The sequence below is a fragment of the Colias croceus genome, chromosome 2 (genome assembly GCF_905220415.1).
Source record: "Colias croceus chromosome 2, ilColCroc2.1".
Taxonomy (NCBI): Eukaryota; Metazoa; Arthropoda; class Insecta; order Lepidoptera; family Pieridae; genus Colias; species Colias croceus.
In genome coordinates this window covers 2,003,832-2,022,363 of record NC_059538.1, presented here as the reverse complement: position 1 = coordinate 2,022,363, position 18,532 = coordinate 2,003,832, and the positions used below count along the sequence as shown (strand labels likewise).

General features: G+C 32.8%; 4 protein-coding genes and 1 non-coding gene across 16 annotated transcripts in view; 2 read left to right on the top strand and 3 right to left on the bottom strand.

The window, feature by feature from the left end:
- LOC123705141 overlaps window positions 1–1,624 on the bottom strand; it is a 55,737-nt gene extending 54,113 nt beyond the window's left edge. Inside the window, exon 1 of the mRNA XM_045653791.1 lies at window positions 1,224–1,624. Within this exon, the coding sequence (XP_045509747.1) occupies window positions 1,224–1,278 (55 nt within the window). The 5' untranslated portion in view covers window positions 1,279–1,624. The remainder of the gene's footprint in view (window positions 1–1,223) is intronic.
- A 1,500-nt stretch (window positions 1,625–3,124) lies between these two features.
- LOC123705179 (UDP-xylose and UDP-N-acetylglucosamine transporter-like) lies at window positions 3,125–5,330 on the top strand. The gene is made up of 4 exons (XM_045653850.1): window positions 3,125–3,450; window positions 3,528–3,649; window positions 4,124–4,388; window positions 4,812–5,330. The coding sequence occupies exons 1-4, from the start codon at window positions 3,289–3,291 to the stop codon at window positions 5,172–5,174; spliced, it is 912 nt and encodes a 303-aa protein (XP_045509806.1). The 5' UTR covers window positions 3,125–3,288; the 3' UTR covers window positions 5,175–5,330.
- A 3,291-nt stretch (window positions 5,331–8,621) lies between these two features.
- LOC123705233 (RNA-binding protein 1-like) lies at window positions 8,622–11,614 on the bottom strand. Of its 7 annotated transcripts, none has more exons than XM_045653947.1 (5): window positions 11,464–11,614; window positions 11,160–11,368; window positions 10,467–10,529; window positions 9,001–9,240; window positions 8,622–8,854 (listed from the first exon to the last, which is right to left on the bottom strand). In XM_045653947.1, exons 2-5 carry the CDS (start codon window positions 11,366–11,368, stop codon window positions 8,848–8,850), a joined length of 519 nt encoding a protein of 172 aa, XP_045509903.1. In that variant the 5' UTR covers window positions 11,464–11,614; the 3' UTR covers window positions 8,622–8,847. The 7 variants fall into 7 exon arrangements, 5 of the variants coding, with proteins under 5 accessions (XP_045509903.1, XP_045509927.1, XP_045509888.1 ...); XM_045653971.1 differs by having other exon boundaries at window positions 9,094–9,240; XR_006753282.1 differs by lacking the exon at window positions 8,622–8,854 and adding an exon at window positions 9,577–9,966 and having other exon boundaries at window positions 9,090–9,231.
- Window positions 10,611–10,747, bottom strand: LOC123705753. The gene has a single exon (XR_006753333.1). It is a non-coding gene; the product is annotated as a small nucleolar RNA SNORA53 (small nucleolar RNA).
- A 505-nt stretch (window positions 11,615–12,119) lies between the features above and the next one.
- LOC123704995 (neuropathy target esterase sws) overlaps window positions 12,120–18,532 on the top strand; it is a 33,264-nt gene continuing 26,851 nt past the window's right edge. For all 6 annotated transcript variants that reach the window (XM_045653574.1, XM_045653540.1, XM_045653547.1 and 3 more), the window contains exons 1-2: window positions 12,120–12,297; window positions 18,388–18,469. In XM_045653574.1, the coding sequence (XP_045509530.1) occupies window positions 12,196–12,297; window positions 18,388–18,469 (184 nt within the window). In that variant the 5' untranslated portion in view covers window positions 12,120–12,195. The remainder of the gene's footprint in view (window positions 12,298–18,387; window positions 18,470–18,532) is intronic.

Genomic DNA, 18,532 nt, shown 5'->3' with positions numbered 1-18,532 from the left:
ATTTTTTTTCACCTAGTAGGTATACCGCGTGTGCAATGTTTTTCCATGCATTAAATTGATTGGTGTTTGTGTTTTTGTTCTTTATATCTAGCAATTACTATTAGTGCCAATTACATTACACTGTGTCTGTGAGGGTGTCAATTATTGTTATCAACACAAATAACAATAACTAGGGACTGACTTTATTATCGTCGCATTTTATTATCGAACATTTTTTTTAACATCTTATATATTATTCCAAGATTACATGAAAATTTATGGTTATCTTTATCTATTCTGTGACCATAATATAGTAAAACCTGCCTATAATCTATGTTAACAGTTAACACTAAGTAGTACCTAGGTACTTACTGATTTTTATAATAATTATAATTATTAAATTATTTCTTTTATAAAAAAACTAATGTGCTAATACTAGTTTGACCAGATATTATTAGGTGACGATGACGGTAAAGATAAGTTAATAAAAAATTCGCTACTCTAAGTAGGTAGGTATTTATATAAATTATTTAATCTAATGATGAACATGAACACATCAGAATTCTTATAATATTATGGGGTAGGTACCTAACTTATTTAGCTACCTTCAAAATGCCTCGAACCTTCATTTACCTACTTTTTTATTAGCTAATATTTTTTTTAAATACCGGTAACTCCATTTTTAAAATGGCGTAGGTACCCATCCGTTGTTTTTCTTACCAAGCCGGTTTTTTATATACTCATTTATTTGACCTCAAAGGCTATTTAATCCTTTATGTGTGTGTGTTTTAAACGATCAAAAACATGTTGTTTTATAACTTGGCGGACGGTTTGGTTACGAAAGTGATTTTACGCTTTGAAAGTAACAAGTTTTGTTCCTCGCAACAGAAAATACAAAAATTTATGCGTGTTTAAATGATTTCCTTATTTAAATAAGGTAGTATAGTTTCGACATGGTTTCTAAAAGAGGTTATAAATTTTGGCAATTAAATATTTTATCGAACGAAATGCCCACAAAATATCTAGTATAATTTTATTATTCCACAAATTGTAATTTGTAATACGTGCTTACTGCTTATACTTAAATTATAATTAATAATTAATAATGTCTTGTCTATCTTACGAAATCGCCGGATATCCGTTAAAAATTTTAACTAGTGATAATGTGCGGGTAGTTTGACATTTACGTATAGTACATGTACAGCAAAAAGGTAGATTCATATTTAAAGGAAAAATCAACTTACCGTATGGAAATGATTGAATTACTAGAAGTGAAACCACTAGAAATCCTCTCAACATTTTTGTAAATGTACCAAATCATACACTCTCAACATAGAATTAAAATTCAGAACCGTTTGCATCGTGTAGTCGTGTAAAAAGGCGAGTAAAAGTGAGTAATAAAAGCACAACACTAAGTTATTTCACACACAAAATAAAACGTTGAACTTTGATGCACAAATAAAATATAAATTTCAATGAATTATATTTCGAAAAATGTTTTAATAACACTGCGATGTAAGCGAACAAGTGAAATCATTTTGGCGCGAAATGGTAGCACGTCTCTAATCTACAAAGCTGTTTGGCGAACAACGCGCCGCGTAGTACTGTAAACTCAAACTAATCGCTAGCGTGGGATGTCGACTGTCGTATTAAATTTTTCCCTTCCAATAATGCTTTGAAATTAATAAAAATAGCAACATTTTTCTCTGACACTTGTAGGTGTGTGTTGCAAGGATATGTTTATAATTACCACTCCCAACCATCATCATGTTTCCCGAAACATTTGGAGATTTTAATAAATGCAACATATTATTACTATTGGAAATCAAGTCATAATTAAGTATTCGATCAATGTTTATGTTTTTTTCGTCGTATATTATTAAAAAATCGGAAGCATCATTGATTTACGTTCATTGCAAAAACTGGCGTCACTGAAGAAATAAACGACATTTAAATAAGTAAAAGTTTTTAGTTAAAAATCGCTTGATAAATGATCCTATATTTTTTTATTTAAACTTTTACTTATTATAAACAGGCATTTTTGTTTTGTCGGTTATTATGCATAATTTTGTTATCTATAACAGAGACAATGAGAGGTATAGTGCCACCTTGAGTGCCACAAACTTATCTGACCCGGTGACAGTGTCACTGATGTCGCTTTCTTTTTATATAAACAAAATATTCTGTATGAAAATTCTGTGAAAATGTGACATTTCAAAATGGCGGCACGTACCTAGTTCCAGTTCTTTCCACCGGGTCAGATAAGTTTGTGGCACTATAGGAAATTTTAATGTTTTAAATCCTAAATTTGGCATTAAATTGAGCGATGGCATCACAATTACTCTGACACCCGTGTCTGACACTGTCAAATGAGCTGTCAAACTCTTGACTGCAGTGTTGCCAACTTGGGGGTCTTCCCCCTAATTTTAGGGAATTTAATTTGAAACAGGGTTTCTTTATTTTTTTTTGTATTTGTTAATTTTATGTATTGGCGTACTCTTAAAAAGGCAATAAAAATATAATGTGTTTTAAAAATCTTATGTAATATTAAATAACCTTTTTACCTAAAACTATTTCATATTGCTATAAAATCTATTAAATAGCAACTGAATATTTGTATTAATTTTTCATTTCTTATAATAGTTTAAGGATATTTTGGTTTGAATTACTAGGGGATTTTAAAATAGGTTTAGGGGAAAAACCAAGAAGCTTATATCTAATACACTGGAGATTGCCCTACGAACGTTGACTTGTCACGGGAAGGTATGACCTTGAATGACGCCTGGTTGTTCCTTCATTCCTTTCACACCAACTTGCCAAGTTAGGTGTGAAAGGGACAAAAAACAACCAGGTATTAGATATAAGTGTCACGGGAAGGTATGACCTTGAATGACGCCTGGTTGTTTTTTGTCCCTTTCACACCTAACTTGGCAAGTTGGTGTGAAAGGGATGAAGGAACAACCAGGCGTCATTCAAGGTCATACCTTCCCGTGACAAGTCAACGTTCATAGTGCAATCTCCAGTGTATAAATATAAGCTTCTTGGGAAAAACGCTTGAGCAGTTGGCAGCACTGCTTGACTGTCAAGCTGACACATATATCTAACGTCAAATTGGCAAATCTCAAATTCAAAACAAATAAATGACATTATAATATAATTGAAGAAAGTTTGTAAACAATAAACTGTATTCGTGGCAAAGTAGTGAAAATGGATTTTCTTATTTTTCATTATATATCGTAGGCTAATCTTTAAATAATTACTTAAAATAACTCCTTTATATCTGTATTTAATATAAAAAAAGTAGTTAAAATGATAGTCAAAACAATACCCAAAGTTTTCTTTGGGTGTTGCGCTAGTTCTTTTTTAATGGAAATTATGATGGCGAAGAGCCCAAATTGTGCAAATCTTGTAACATTCCTACAATTTCTTTGTATAACTATTCAAGGACTATTTACTATTAAACACAATGTGGTAAGTTTTACACACATTTCTTTATGTATGTTTTTGAGTTCTTTTTTTGTTTGTATGTTTGCCTTTTGCTTTTTCAGTTAACTCCGAATATACCGTTGAAACAATATTTTTTGCTCATTAGTTTATTTTTTATTACAAGTGTAGCAAACAACTATGTGTATGCTTTGCATGTGCCTTCTACACTGCATATGATTATCAGGTAAACTTTTTTCATTTCAATACAATGCTTGCATGTTTGTTTCGATATAAAAACTGGCAATCTAATAAATCCTAAATGTATGGCTATAGAAATCAGAACCAGTAGTATAACACGCGTCAAGTAAAAAGAACGCTGACGGATGGCTGCGCATTGGCGATTTATCGGTCTATTTGGTGTTATGAGGTGGTATAAGATTAACAAATAGGTAGTAGCGAAACCACGATTCGCGAGCCTAGTTCAAAAATAAAATAATCGGCACATAGCTTTCGTGCAAAACTCGATCCATGTGCAAATACACCCCATCAATTTCATCCAGCGTTCTTTTTACGTGACGCGTACTGTAACTAAGTATACAAAATTATTGTACCTCAATCGGTAGTGTTAAAATGAAAGTAAAAAATGAAAATTTATTAGGTATGTATCTGTTTTTTATTATAATATGTTTGCTTTTTCACAATAAAATATAAATTACAGATCTGCATCATCACCAGCCAGTATGTTCGTCTCGTGGTTTATCAAAAAGAGAGTGCCAAAACTTAATTCCATTCTCGGATCAATAATAATCTCAATTGGTGTGACCACAGCTATGTATGGAGGGGCCTCTATAGTGGAAGAAAAAGGGGAGTTTTTACCCTGGTGTATTGGTGTTTTTATATTACTGGCAACACTGTTTACTGGTGCCCTGACTGGCCTGCAGCAGGAAATGCTGTATGCGAAGTATGGAAAATATCCGGAAGAGGTAATTACTTGTATATTATTTTATTTTTAAGCATAATACATATACACTAGCAGGGCAGGGCAGCTAGAGGAGTAAACGGCTGAGCGCCATACACTGACTGCTCAAGCGGTCGGTCCTTGAATGCTTGAGCTGTCGCTACCAACTGCGCAGTTTGACGGCTTGAAGCGGTCGCGACTGCTCGAGCAGTCTTGTGTACGGCAGTGAATGAATATCTATAGTTCACCACGCGGTCGCGCAAGTAGTTCGTGTGCAGACACTAAATGTTCGAATGAATTTGATAGAATTAAAAGTTAAAAAAAGCTGCAGTTGGTTATCATTTGGGCTACTATTATTTTCGGAAAATAATAAGGCTATCAATTTATGTGGCAAAATTTAAATTGTGCTAGCTTATAAACTTTATACATTACCTATTTTTCTTTTCAGATGCTTTTCTACACACACGCAATACCACTGCCTCTGTTCCTTGGGATTCTTCCACAACTAAATTCCACTATACTCAGTCTTCCGATAAACGTCTGGTTTATCCTAGTTTTAAATCTAGTTTCTCAGTTCTATTGTTCTCATTCCGTCCATGAATTAGCAACTAAGGAAACGTCTGTTACTGTAACATTTATCTTAACCGTGAGGAAATTTGTTTCTCTGTTAATTTCGTCCATAGTGTTTAAGAACAGTTTGACTCTATATCATGTGGTGGGGACCGTGTTTGTGGTCATCGGAACTTATTTCTATTTCGACTTTTTTGTGAGGAAAAAACAGGAACCAGTTAGCTTTAAGAAGGAAAATTAATGCATTCCAAGACTTGATATGAAATATCATTATTATAATTTATTTAAGAGGTAATTGTTGCATGTTTCTCGAATTTTATTATGAATGTATATACATGGTTACAGAAATTTAAGTATTATTTATGTAAAAATTATATTTGACCATAGCATATTTATAGTAGTACTAGCTGTGCCCGCGACTTCGTCCGCGTGGAATAGCGACTGCATAGTAGTTACTACTTTACATACAATTATTTAGTAAACACGTACTACCATAAACAATTCATAGAATTGTTAATAGAATTTATTACTAATCTAAGCTAAAAAACTTACGTACTTTCCGGAAATCTGGGGCATTTTCCGGGGATATCCGGAAAATGCCTGTAAAATATCTGGGAAATCCCCCGGAAAATGTGTGAAAATGTCCGGGAAATACCCGGAAAATATGCGGAAAATATCCGGAAAATGCGTGAAAATGTTTGGGAAAAGCGTGGAAAATGCCTGAAAAATCTCCGGAAAATGCCAGGGAAATGTCTGGAAAATATCCGGAAAAAGCGTGAAAAATGCCTGGAAAATCCCCGGAAAATGCCTGAGAGATGCCCAGAAAATGCCCGGAAAATATTCAAAAAATGCGTGAAAATGTCCGGAAAAGGCGTGGAAAATGCCTGGAAAATTCCCGGAAAATGTCAGGGAAATGTCTGGAAAATGACTGGGAAATGCCTGAGAAATATATGGAAAATATCCGGAAAATGCATGAAAATGTCCGGAAAATATCCGGAAAATGCGTAAAAATGTCTGGGAAAAGCGTGGAAAGTGCCTGGAAAATCTCCGGAAAATGTCTGGGAAATGTCTGGAAAATATCCGGGAAAAGCGTGGAAAATGCCTGGAAAACCCCCGGAAAATGCGTGAAAATATCCGGAAAATGCGTGAAATGGTCCGGAAAAGGCATGGAAAATGCCTGGAAAATCCCCGGAAAATGCGTGAGGAATTGCCCGGAAAATGCCCGGAAAATATCCGGAAAATGCGTGAAAATGTCCGGGAAAAGCGTGGAAAATGCCACTTCAAATTTGCGAAGTAATTAAAGCAGACAACCAAAAAAAGAAAAAGAAAGCTAAAATCTTTCATATTAAATGTATATGGGATATTCATATTTCATATTATGTACTTAATGTAAGGGTTTAAAGATATTTTTTTTGATATTTCTCGATTTATTTAAAAAAAAATGATTACGGCCATTATTAGGTTAAGTACTTTCGATATCAGTTTAAAGTTTTTTGTTATCTGTAATACTTACAAAAAAAAAATCGCCTGTGCACACTGAACGATTACACCTTGTACATGAATGCCTTAGCAAATGTTCGCCGTGATTATTTAAATGATCATAATTTTTTTTATTAATGAACCAATTGACATGAATTAAACACTAAATGACAAAAAAATTAACTACAGTTTTGGGTTCAGGATCAATTTAATAATTACACCTGCTAATATTTTTTTACATATTTTCATTGTATAAAATCGTAACATAACTTCCTTTATTTATTGTTCTATTAACACATAGATAATATCTTCCCAAGGTACTAAATTTTAATAAAAAAGTTGTTTTTGTTATTTATATCTAAAAAGAGTAGTTATATTAGACAGAAATAAACATAAAAGAATAGAATAGAAGTTTTATGGAAGCTGAATGTAATGCAAATGGGCAAATGTAAAAGTAAAATTAGGTTTTTAAAATAAATAAATGAAACAACTACCAATTACAGAAAAACTTCTTTTTCGGTTGAAAATTGCTGGATCATGAGTATAATTCTTTATCTCTTACCTTGGGCAGTCTGGAAGAGATCGCTAGTAAGACCGCTTAGATAAGACCGCCTTATGTACATACCGTGTTAATCCATTTGGTATGATTGTAAATATTTTACTTGGTGTGGTACGTATATTAAATTGATAAATAATATGTACTCTGATCCCAGTACTATCTGTACCGCGAAAGCCATAACGATTATAAAACAAAAGTAAAGCACGAATAAAAATCATACTTGTACAGTAGTTGTGAGTGCAATATTTACGTTTCAAAATAACATTTTTTTTGGTACTAAAACGTAGATTCTCACGTACGCACGCTGATACGTGGTTGGCTGCCCCTTTTCTCATTCCCGAAAAATATCCTCTAAAATTACCCAAGATTCTTCCAATGATTATACCATACGTTGGAAATTAACTTTAGTCAACAATTGACCACGCGCCAGGATACTTATTTCTACTACATCCTCACGCAAATCGTTAATTTTTTATGAACATTGAATCTGTAAATAAAAAAAATGAAAAGATTACTTTACCTTATTTTATTAAAAAGCTACTAACAAATAAAATTCTATCAAGAACTTAAGTGACCTTCTTTGGGCGTATAATATAGTCTTGTAAAAGTTATACATAAAAATAAAATTTCATCATTTTCTTATTTTGTCGTAACTTCAATTCTAATTAAAAACATGAGTCTAACTATATAATTAATTATGTATAAAGAATAAATATAAAAGCCACATTTTACCTTTTGTGGGAACGCAAGAAGGATTTTTTAAAATGTCACAATTAACTGTTAATGGTGTCTTGTTTGACATCAAATAATAAACATCTACCCTCACTTGTAAAATTTTATTTAGTATATTCACATAAAATATAAGCACCTGAAGTGGACTCTGGGAAGACATGGGTTAAAAAGTTAAATAAATAAGTACAATTAAAAACCCCACCAACATCATATTATTTAATTCTTAATTATAAATTTGCAAGAAGCGTTAAATATGTAAATTGATTTGATTTTAATGAAGTCTCATAGATGGCGCTGTTTCAAATTTGTCTTTATACTACTAAGATTCATTAAACTGTTTCTCTGCCAAAATTACGTAAATGACGTAGTTTTTATAGTGTAAAGCTAGATAATAGCGTGGCTTACCCAAAAACAACATTTAAACATGAGTCTTTAGATTGTACGCTGTGTAATACACGGAATACGTTAGAAAAATAAAGGTTCACAGCTCCTCCCCCGGAGGTGATAGCATGATAATGTGTATATAAAAGCCTCACCCGACCTGTTAGTAATATTCATGCAAAATTTGAAGTCAATCTATGCGGTACTTTTCGAGATTAGCTCGGACAAACATACAGACAAACAGACAAACAGACAAACCGACAAACAGACAAACAGACAAAAATTCTAAAAACTGTTTTTGGCTTCTATATCGATTATAGATCATGGATTATATATTCTTTTAAAAAAATATTCAATGTACAGTTTTGACTTTCCTACGATTTTATTATATGTATAGATTGGTAGTATAAAAGATTGAATTGAATTCCTATAGGTTTTTAGTTCTAAAATTAATTTGTCCTAGACAGTTATACTACTGTTGCAATACATCATTTTGTTGCATCTTTTGTTGTGGTTACAGGTAAATAAAACAATTTATTATTTTAAAGTTGTATTATTTTTACTTTAGTTACCTTAAAAATATTTTTCTACTTACAAAATACAATCAATAGCAAATTAAGTCTAGAGAAAAAAATTACATACAGTTCATGTACAAAAGAAATAAGCTGCTACATATTTTAATAAAGTATGATTTATCTTAAAATTACCGCACACACATTCACAAAGTTCTTTGTCCAATTTGTTCAACAGACATGCCGTCACATTAATATCTGCAAAATAAAATGAAGCAATTAGACATTGAAATGCACAACGTTAGATCCACAGCAACTGTAACTACCGACAACATCGACTAACTACATTGAGGCTTACTAGTTGCATGTAGGATCGCAGTCACACGCGGCGGACTCGTACATACCTGTTGCGACTGTTCGATCGGCTGCGTTCAAAGGATCGGGATCGTCGGGGCGAAGCGGAGCGGCGGTAGGGGCTTTTCTCGGTCCTATTATACCTGCTCTTGCTATCTGAGCGGCTGCGGCGGTCGCGAGACCGTGAGCGGCGGACTGACGGCGACCGGCGTCGGACTGACGGGGAGCGGCGTGGAGACCCGGAGCGCCCGCGCGAGTACGAGCGTCGCCGCGGGCTCCGGCTGCGCGACCTGGAGGACCAGGCACATATCAGATTGTGACTGGGCGGGCGCGGAACGCGGATATGTCCCTACTAAATTATAAACTCTTGTGTGTTAGCCGCTAGGCAAGTTGTGTTTTAATTCTAAATATGCTGTTATACTTTAGTAAGAACATATTCACATTACAGTAATGTGTATCTCCCGCCCAACCCAGTATGTAAGTAACGCGTTACAATTTAACTATACACAAAAATCAATTGTACTTAATCACACGTATTTACTGTCATAATCGGTCTGTAATCGCCACTAGTGCTAAATACAGGTATACAAGGTAAGGCAGTGCTAAGTATAGGATTTAAAAAGTACCGAGACTTGGTGAGCCTGGAGTTCGTCGAGGCTGCTGTGGCCGAAGGGGGAAAGGCGATATCTTCAAATGATGACTTAACCGGAAGTTGTCAAAAATGGGAAGAGCTGAGCTGTTGTATTTCTATATTGGTGCCCCGTTGTTTAGTGTGCAGTCGGTGAAGCGTCGGGATCGCAATGAGGATTGGTCGGTTCCTAATGTGTGAGTCCATAAGGGAGGCTCGGGATTAGGTGATAGCTGTCATGAGGATAATTGGGGCGTAGTTCGCGTAGGCTTCGGCTGCGCGTTGTTTGTGTTCGCAGTTCGGGGCGACGTTCGCGGTAATAAAGCCGTAGTTGTGAAGAGATGTGGTGAGGTCGTTGGTGTGTTGGTGGTTGGTTGATAAAATGGACCTGCAAACGTTCCAACACCCACCACATTTAGTGTCGCCTTTACTGTGCTAACTTAAATATGCTTTTTAATAGCCAATCAGCAATTACTTTTATAATAAACATTTTGAAAAGCAAAGAGATAGTTTATATAAGAACTTAAATAACATTCAACTTAATAATATATTTAAGCTTAAAAGCTGAGATTTAGGAGCCTCTTCAATTATAAATGCATAATTAATTTTTTAGTGTGGAGTACTAAATGCTCACTTTCTAAAATTAATCTATTTCAATAATGCACATAACCTGGCAAGATCATCATAAGCAAAAAATTTTGAACAATAATTTAGATCAACAACAATATTGCTAGGAAACATGTTTAAAATATATTAAATATAGAAAAGGGCTTAATTTTAAAGGATAACTAAGAAACCGTAAATAAATAAATATTGAAATGTCCCATAAATCCCAGATCAAGACAAATATAATTTTTGACAAATGCTAAAAAAAGCAACTTGACACACCTGCGATCCCTTCTTGTTCGACCATTTGACATTTCTACCCTGATTCTTGTGCCACAGCATCGTCTATAAAAAAAATAATTTTAACGAATTAATTTTCAGTTCTTTTACAATTTATAGGTTTCATTTAGATGTATGTATGAATGTTTGTTCCCCATTTCAAGACAATTGCACTTCTATGAGAAAAGTGCACATGTCAGTCTTAAATTGGAGGTGCCATGCTCTTGCACACTTATGACTCAAGCGTTTCACATTGATAATGAAACGGATCTAAGGAGCGTGCATATCTATTAATAATACCTAATTCTATTTTACATTTACAAAAAAATTTAAATGACTTATAACAATTCTTAGAATATAAAAAACTTGTTCTTTGCTTATTGTAAGCAATGTCTTTAATTTATAACATATTATGTTGCTAAATAAACACATGCACAGGCCAACCATGCTTATAGTTCAAATTAAAAATGTCAAGTTCTTGTGTGTTCCTTAAGTTCTAGAGATTATTTTTTATCTCCTCTCACTGCACATTATAAAAACGAACCGTCAGAATCCGAATTTATCTAGAACATACAACTACTATCTATTCAAGAAAGTTGGTTAGGAATACAAAATGGCTGCCGGCCAGAAGAAATCCCCAAGGATGGAAATTGGGTACCTAATTTGACAACACATTAAAATATATTATCTACTTACGTGCCATCCAAGCCTCTGACTGAATCCTCTGCGTCGCGGGGATCTTCGAACTCAACAAACGCGAAACCAGGTGGATTTCTTGCAACCCATACGTTTCTGATACTGCCATATTTGGAAAATACTTTTTCAATTTCATACTTTGACGCATTGGTTCCTAAATTTCCAACGTATACTTTGCACGAGAGGTCCCATTCGCGATAGCGAGACATCTAGAATTAAAATAAAAGTTCAATGAAGCCGCCATATTGAACTCAATGATATAAAAGAGCACACCTTAAAATCATTGATTGTGGAGAATAATTACCTTGCTGATTAATATTAACCACAAATTTATGTAGAAAGTCAGATATAAAAAAGATTATGAGATAACACTATTTAAACAGTTGCAATTGTACTTGTATTGTAGTCAAATAATATTCTTTTCTTTTCTACAACTTCGCAATAAGCGTGGCGACTTTCTAAATTCTACGAGCGTCTAGAAATTAATGAATAACAGCAGGGTTGCTAGTTTCAAGCATACACGAAATAATTATCAGTGTTTACTACATTAAAATATGTTGATAAGATATATTCTGTGGATATAATAGAAAGTGAATAGAAAATATATTTAATGGCCCTAAAGTGATACGTGATTTTCTTAGTGAATTTGTTCGATAAATGTTTGCATCTAATCCCTCCAAAGTTTGTGTATATTATAATTTTTCAATAATAATTAAAGCCAAGATAGATTTCACATTAAGAGCAACTCCCCATAGAGTTGATGGGAGAGACTATGGACAAAAAAAATAGGTAGTTGCGGAGACTAGAAGTTGCTCTTGCGCGCTAGCTATAATTCATTTTTTGTATTCATTCATTCATCATTCAATTCATTCAATTGATAATATTGTTTTTGGTTTAATGTCAAATGTTGTCTATTCCTTTATTGACATTACATTAATTTCAGTTCCATTGTCATTTTGTCAAACAGCTGATGGTGCTCTGCGATGGCTGCGCGTTCTGAATTAAATTTATCTGAGAAGTGTTAATTTCAATAAAAATGGATGTTGTAGGCCTTTTAAATAACATCAATGATAAATCTGATATGTTCGCGGTAAAAACGTGGACATCGGAATGGTCGAATAGTTTTCAAGAGAATCAAGTGAGTAATATTGATTTTCTTAGTTTTTATTTCATTTTCGTACTTTTTATACTGTTTCTTAACAAGCGGCTTTGTTGAAAACGTGCTAATGCTACGCGGAAGTGCTCTCATTGTTAGATAAGAGCACCTTACTTAATAATAGCCCGTAATATCCTTGAAATCAATCGTCAACAGTCAAGATTTAAATTTTAATACGACAACATAAACTACATATCCGACGCGCTTTGTTAGGCAATTAAAACTACACAATAATTGAATGAAAATACCATTGTATTGCAATTTCTATAGGATTTGTTGAACAATTCATGTTTCCGTTCATAGTTTTGGGGTTGATTGTTAGAAAACTGTTATAAAATTGCATTTAATTACCTATTTAAAAGTCCCTGATGATCAAAAGTATGGCTTTTAATTTAATTAATTTATCAACAATAGTCTTAATATCAAATTGTAAGTTCATAATATGGAATTAGTCTCTGCTGCAATGGTTTTATATTTTTTTAATAAATTAAAAACAATTTTTAAGTAATTGATAATAATAATTGATAAGGACATAGGTAGGTAGTGAATCCTTGCAATATTATGAGATTGTTTTTTTGAGACCTTAGTATATTCATTTATTACAATAAATACCTATAAATTATTGTTTAAGTACTTTATTTTCATAGGTACTTGTTGAATTTACATGTTAAACTCACATATTTTTATTTGGCTTTGTAGGTATGTTATTTATTAATTTACAATGTAAACAATTAAAATATATAACTTAGAAACTGCTAATAACAATGATAACAATGAACATAGAAGAAGTATAATATTTAATATTTACTTATATTAAATTTAATAGTCTTAAATAAATAGGTTTTTTCTACTAAACTAAATACTTAGTCAAATCCATATTTAATTAATATGTAGTTTTTACACTCTTTTTTTATCTAACATAGGTAGATAATGATAGAATGGCCTGTATTAAAAGTAGATAAATTTCTTACAAACTACGAAAAAACAAATACGCATTTACTACAACCACAAGTTGAAATTATTATTGACAAAGTGTTATCTAAATTGTGACGTATAATTATTTTATTGCGTTTTCACTTGTTTTTATCACGATCGGAAGTGCCAGCTAGATCGATAGACATAAACGTAAAGGTCACGACGAATGTTTGCGACACATTCGCGCACCGGCCAATCGGTTTTGCACAACATCCTACATCGATACACGTGTAATTGCGATACCGAAGATGTGCAAGGACAATACGATAGATAATTTGAATATGGCAATATTTAAAGGAATTCGAAATTCAAAACTTTTTTTTTCGTGCGCGTTTCGCGCGGGAACTTTTTTCATTGATGCTTATTGCTTTGTTTATGAATATTCTGTATACGTTAATGTTAAAGTTAATTATTACGTGAATAAATTAATTACAACGGAATTACAACGGAATAATATCTAGATCACAATTTGCATACATTACGTATTACGCACTGAATATGGAATAAATTCGTTTTAAAAACAAAGGATACTATGTGTGTTGTTAAAAAAATGTAAACATTACACTATCTCATGTCAACGCTAAGCCGGGTTTTGCCTAGATACAGCGGCATTGACCACTTTCCCGCTGACCTTGTACTGAAGATCAATAGACGTGGATTGCGGAAGCATCCGACTGTTGGTAAAGTGGCTACCTAGGGTCATTGCGCCTGTTCGCGTCCACCTGCCTATTCGCGTCCATTTTGCGGATATCTTTTAGAAAATTCACGAAAATAAGTATACTTTATGTAAAATTGTTATAAGAAAAATTTCCGATAATACCTCAATGTATAAGAGACATGCACACTTATTCAAAATATGCCTGCGCACTGCCTATCCTATTTAAAAAAAATATTTAATTTTGGCTATTAAACGAGAGAGCTAAAACGCGCGGGATTTTGAAAAAAAAATAGTGCGCAGTGTCGCGTTTGACGGTAAGTATCTTATTGTTAAATGTGAATTTTTGAATATGTAACTGTATCTTTACTTTGCTAACAAAACATGGAATAGTATGGATTATAAATCAGCTTATTTCTTTTACAATTAATAGCTAAAATAAGGTGGACGCGAATTACTACACCGAATTTGTACAACTTCCATTTTGCGTCCACGGTGGGCGCAAACTATAGATATAGTGCATAACAATAGAACATATTGCGTCCACATTGTTTTTCATTACGTAGCAATGAATTGTTTGTTAAAATATGTAATTTATAATAGATTGTAAATTTTTTACTAAGACCACAAGTTGATAATTTAAATTTTCATTCAAATTAGCAAATTTTTATGCTATTTTTTCATTTTAAAATGGGTAGGTATTCCAAGAATGAGACTTATAGGTAGTATCTTTGAGAATGAGAGTCAATAAGTTTGTGGTTAAGAAAATAATATAAACAAAAAAGAAATTTAATTCATTAGATACTAAAAAATAGGGTAGAGGTGTAGGTAATCTTAATAGAACTGATTATTATTTATTTACATAACGTAACGTTGTTTTTTGTTACTTTTTAGTTCTATATACCTATGATGAAAAGATAAATATAAATAAGTTTTTCCAGTTTCCTTACAGTGTATTATATTTATAATAATGTTGAGTTTAGGGTTCCGAACCTCAAAAGGAAAAACCGGAATCCTTGTAGGATCACTTTGATATCCGTCCGTCTGTATGTCCGTCTGCCGGTCTGTCTTTCTGTCAAGACGCTTTTTCTCAGTAACGCGTTCAGGTATAAAGCTGAAATTTATATTGAATACTCAAGTCTACGGTCCCTTGAAGCAGTGAAAAAATCAAACTTATAAGCCAAAGAATTCAAAAGATACAGCCGTTTATGCTGCAAATTTTCGCAAATTTCGACATTCGCAAGGGAATCAAAACCAACAGGGTACTTTACGTGAACACAGACACTTGAAGTTTGGTACGAAGCAACGTCTTATAGCACGAATAAGGGAGATATTGAAAAAATAATCATTTACAGTTAAAACATATGAAAAAAAAACAGGTTAATACGGAACCCTCGTTGTGCGAGTTCCACTCGAATTTGGCCGGTTTTTATTAAATAACTATATTCGTAAATTAATAATTTATTAAAATCTAATTTTTATTTGCATTAATCTGATAAAATATCACCCAATACACTCTTAATTCTTTTTCTAAGCTGGTGGACGCGAACTGGTCCACGGGTGGACGCAAACTGGAATTTTTGGACGCGAACTGGGTAAAACGCCTAATTCTGCTATTTATCTAGATAAATAAAAACCACATGATATTTCCAACACAATTGAAAGTAAATCTTATAATAGACTATGTAATGAACACGTTACATAAATTTTGCGTTGAAATTTGTTCTGGAACATTTTTATTTTCTCCTTCAAACTTTCCAACTGCACTAAGTGGACGCGAACTGGCGCAATGACCCTACGTAGTTTTCGCAAAACCTTGTACTAGTTTAATTATTTAAGTTTTTTTGTAGTTATAAACACCTGTGTTTTAGAATGTGTCGGGCACCATTGCCCGTGGAAATTACTAAAACGTTTTTTTTTTTTCGTAAATTTATGATCTTTTGAGCAAAGCAGTTTTTATGAGATTCTGATTACCTATACCTAATATTATTATGTTTTGTTGATTTACATGCGAAGACCACTCAATTTCATTTACTATACAGTCTTATGAGTATGCTATATGAATATGACTAATGCTTAAATTTGAATGTTCTTTTAATTGTGACTATTATCCGAGCTACTTAAAAAAATGTGTTTGTCCACAAAAAAAACAATTAGGTACCTATACCTATTGGCTATTTCAAGTAAGAATGCTAACATGTACAAAAGATGTTTATTTCATATGGTTATTTCATAATGTTGTCATCAGTCATCACTATTGCTCAAATAGGTACTTAAAAAGCGTGACAAAACGTTCTAGAATCTAGAAGAAACTAAAAAGTTTAACCACGTGTAACAGAGCGTGCCTTAGGTTTTAGACTGTAGTCTCTCAATGCAAGAACTATGTACCTACTTATACATTTTTATTCTCATACTAGCTGTGTGTCCCGCGGTTTCACCTGCGGACGAACCCGGGGAATATAAAGTATTTCTACTGCTCGTTTGTTAATCTGATAATTTTTTTATTACTGTACACTTTCATCCAAATCAAAGATTTTCGGTAAAAGAGTAACAAAATTCCATCCATTCTCAGTTCTCACAAAATTTCGTATTAATTATAATATTAGGAGGAAAAACGTAAATAATTAAGGGTCGATTTTGCGATCGTTATACAACAACAATTAACAAAAGAAATACTTAATCTGAATTTATAATCGCTTAAGAGGTAGCGCGCACGAGCAACTTTGTCTCCGCAACTATTTTGTCTCTCCCACCCATGGGCTAGTATGAAAGTGCGCGCACGTAGCGACGCAAGTCCCGCCCATACAATTGATGGGAGAGAAAAAATAGTTGCGGAGACAAAGTTGCTCGTGCGCGCTACCTCTTATTGTCAGTATTTTTGGGGAAACCCAATGGAAACCTTTAAATTGACGCAACTATAACATTACTCTATAGTCTATAGGTAAAATTATGATAGTTACGATAATGAGAAGGACGAGGAGGTTCAAAGACTTCGTTAATTCAATTTATTGCGTTGTCATTACTCATACTTACGTAAACACTATTATCTAGAAACGGTTAGAAATTAGAATAAACGTTCGATTAAATTGTCGATACTCTTATCTATTTTTAACGAACTAATTTACATATTATAAAATTATTTATTTATAAACTTTCACTATTTTTGCAGGTCAATTAAAATTTAAATAGTCAAAATTATAATTTGTAAATACATAAATAAAGAAATTAAATAAATACTCGGAAAAATAACAACGTCATAGACAAACGTTTTTTTTTTTATAATATATGCAATTTATTAGAAAACAGCAAATGCGAGATCCTAGTGGTGATCCAAACATTTTTTATCAATTTTTAGCATTATGGATAATAATTAATAAGCAAACTTTGATTGTCTATTTTGACTGGCTATGAAAGATAAAGAAGATAAAAATAACACGCTTTTGCAAAAAAAAGGAATGCAAAGTTCCATTTAGTTAAAAATAATATAAGGTAGCAATAGCACAGGCAATAGTCACCACTTAATTAAACGTAGGTTATTTTAAGGTGAAGCATAATTAAATCGAAGTTTATTTTAATTCATAAAAAGAAAACTTAATATTACAAAAAATTCATGTGAAAAATAGAAGTCATGTACAAACGCGCAGCTAACGTATTTATGATTTTATGATAAATATTTTTCTTACATTAGCAAAAGGTAAAGAAAAATTAATTATTCTATTTATAGCCTAGACGAGTAACGAAGTTAAACCTGGATTAATTGTGGCCTGCGGTACTTAGAGCTCATATAAAATCACAAAGACACGTAGCAATGACCTTAACGCACTATAGAACCATACCAAGACAACCTTAACATTAGTATTTTTTTCGTGCATACAAATTTAATGAGATTTGTATTAAAGGTAAAAAATAGGCGTATTTTCATGAATTGCAAAGAAGGGAAAGTAGTCTTTATACTGTAAACAGACAGGTTTATTCAAAGAAAACATTCTATTAAATTTGAAAAGAAAGAAAACTGCAGTCTAAGATATCCGAAAAACGAAATTAGTAAAATCTAACAAAATTCAAAAAAAAATTACAGATTATTCATTTCATAAAAGTTTCTCGGTTTTCCTCACAGACATACAGTGGTTTTCCTCATCTAAGTTGAGTTATCTAACCTAGAACCGAAACCGAGTGCGAAATATAAACGAAGACAAAATTAATATGAAATTAAACAAATTGTATTTATAATAGCATTTTGGTCTAGGACATTATTTTTGAGGTGAAACTTCTTTAGGCGCGTTGATAGTAAATTTTCAAGGTCCCGTGATGGCAATACCACGTCCTGGAATAAAGCGACGATTTGGTATCTTTGAATCTTGAAACAAGCTCTTTATATGACTACCTATATGTGTCTCTTTATATTCTACTTGAACGTTTAATGAAAATGACACTTTTTGCAGTTGCTGTGGTCATTCTGCGGGTGCCTCCTGGTGTCTTTACTAGTCGTATTCTTTTATTATTACAAGCGATGGAGGACGAAAGGTAAATATATTTTATATACTTTGTTAAAATTAACTTAACTTTTGAATGGAATATTCTTTAGAA

Coding starts and splice junctions, on each gene's coding strand:
- LOC123705233 (XM_045653932.1), bottom strand. CDS start 11,368: ATGTCTCGCTATCGCGAATGGGACCTCTCGTGCAAAGTATACGTTGGA. Junction 10,530..11,159: donor GTCAGAGGCTTGGATGGCAC/GTAAGTAGATAA, acceptor TTTTTTTTATAG/ACGATGCTGTGGCACAAGAA. Junction 9,241..10,466: donor CGAACAAGAAGGGATCGCAG/GTGTGTCAAGTT, acceptor CTGGTCCTCCAG/GTCGCGCAGCCGGAGCCCGC.
- LOC123705179 (XM_045653850.1), top strand. CDS start 3,289: ATGATAGTCAAAACAATACCCAAAGTTTTCTTTGGGTGTTGCGCTAGT. Junction 3,650..4,123: donor ACACTGCATATGATTATCAG/GTAAACTTTTTT, acceptor TATAAATTACAG/ATCTGCATCATCACCAGCCA. Junction 4,389..4,811: donor ATGGAAAATATCCGGAAGAG/GTAATTACTTGT, acceptor TTTTCTTTTCAG/ATGCTTTTCTACACACACGC.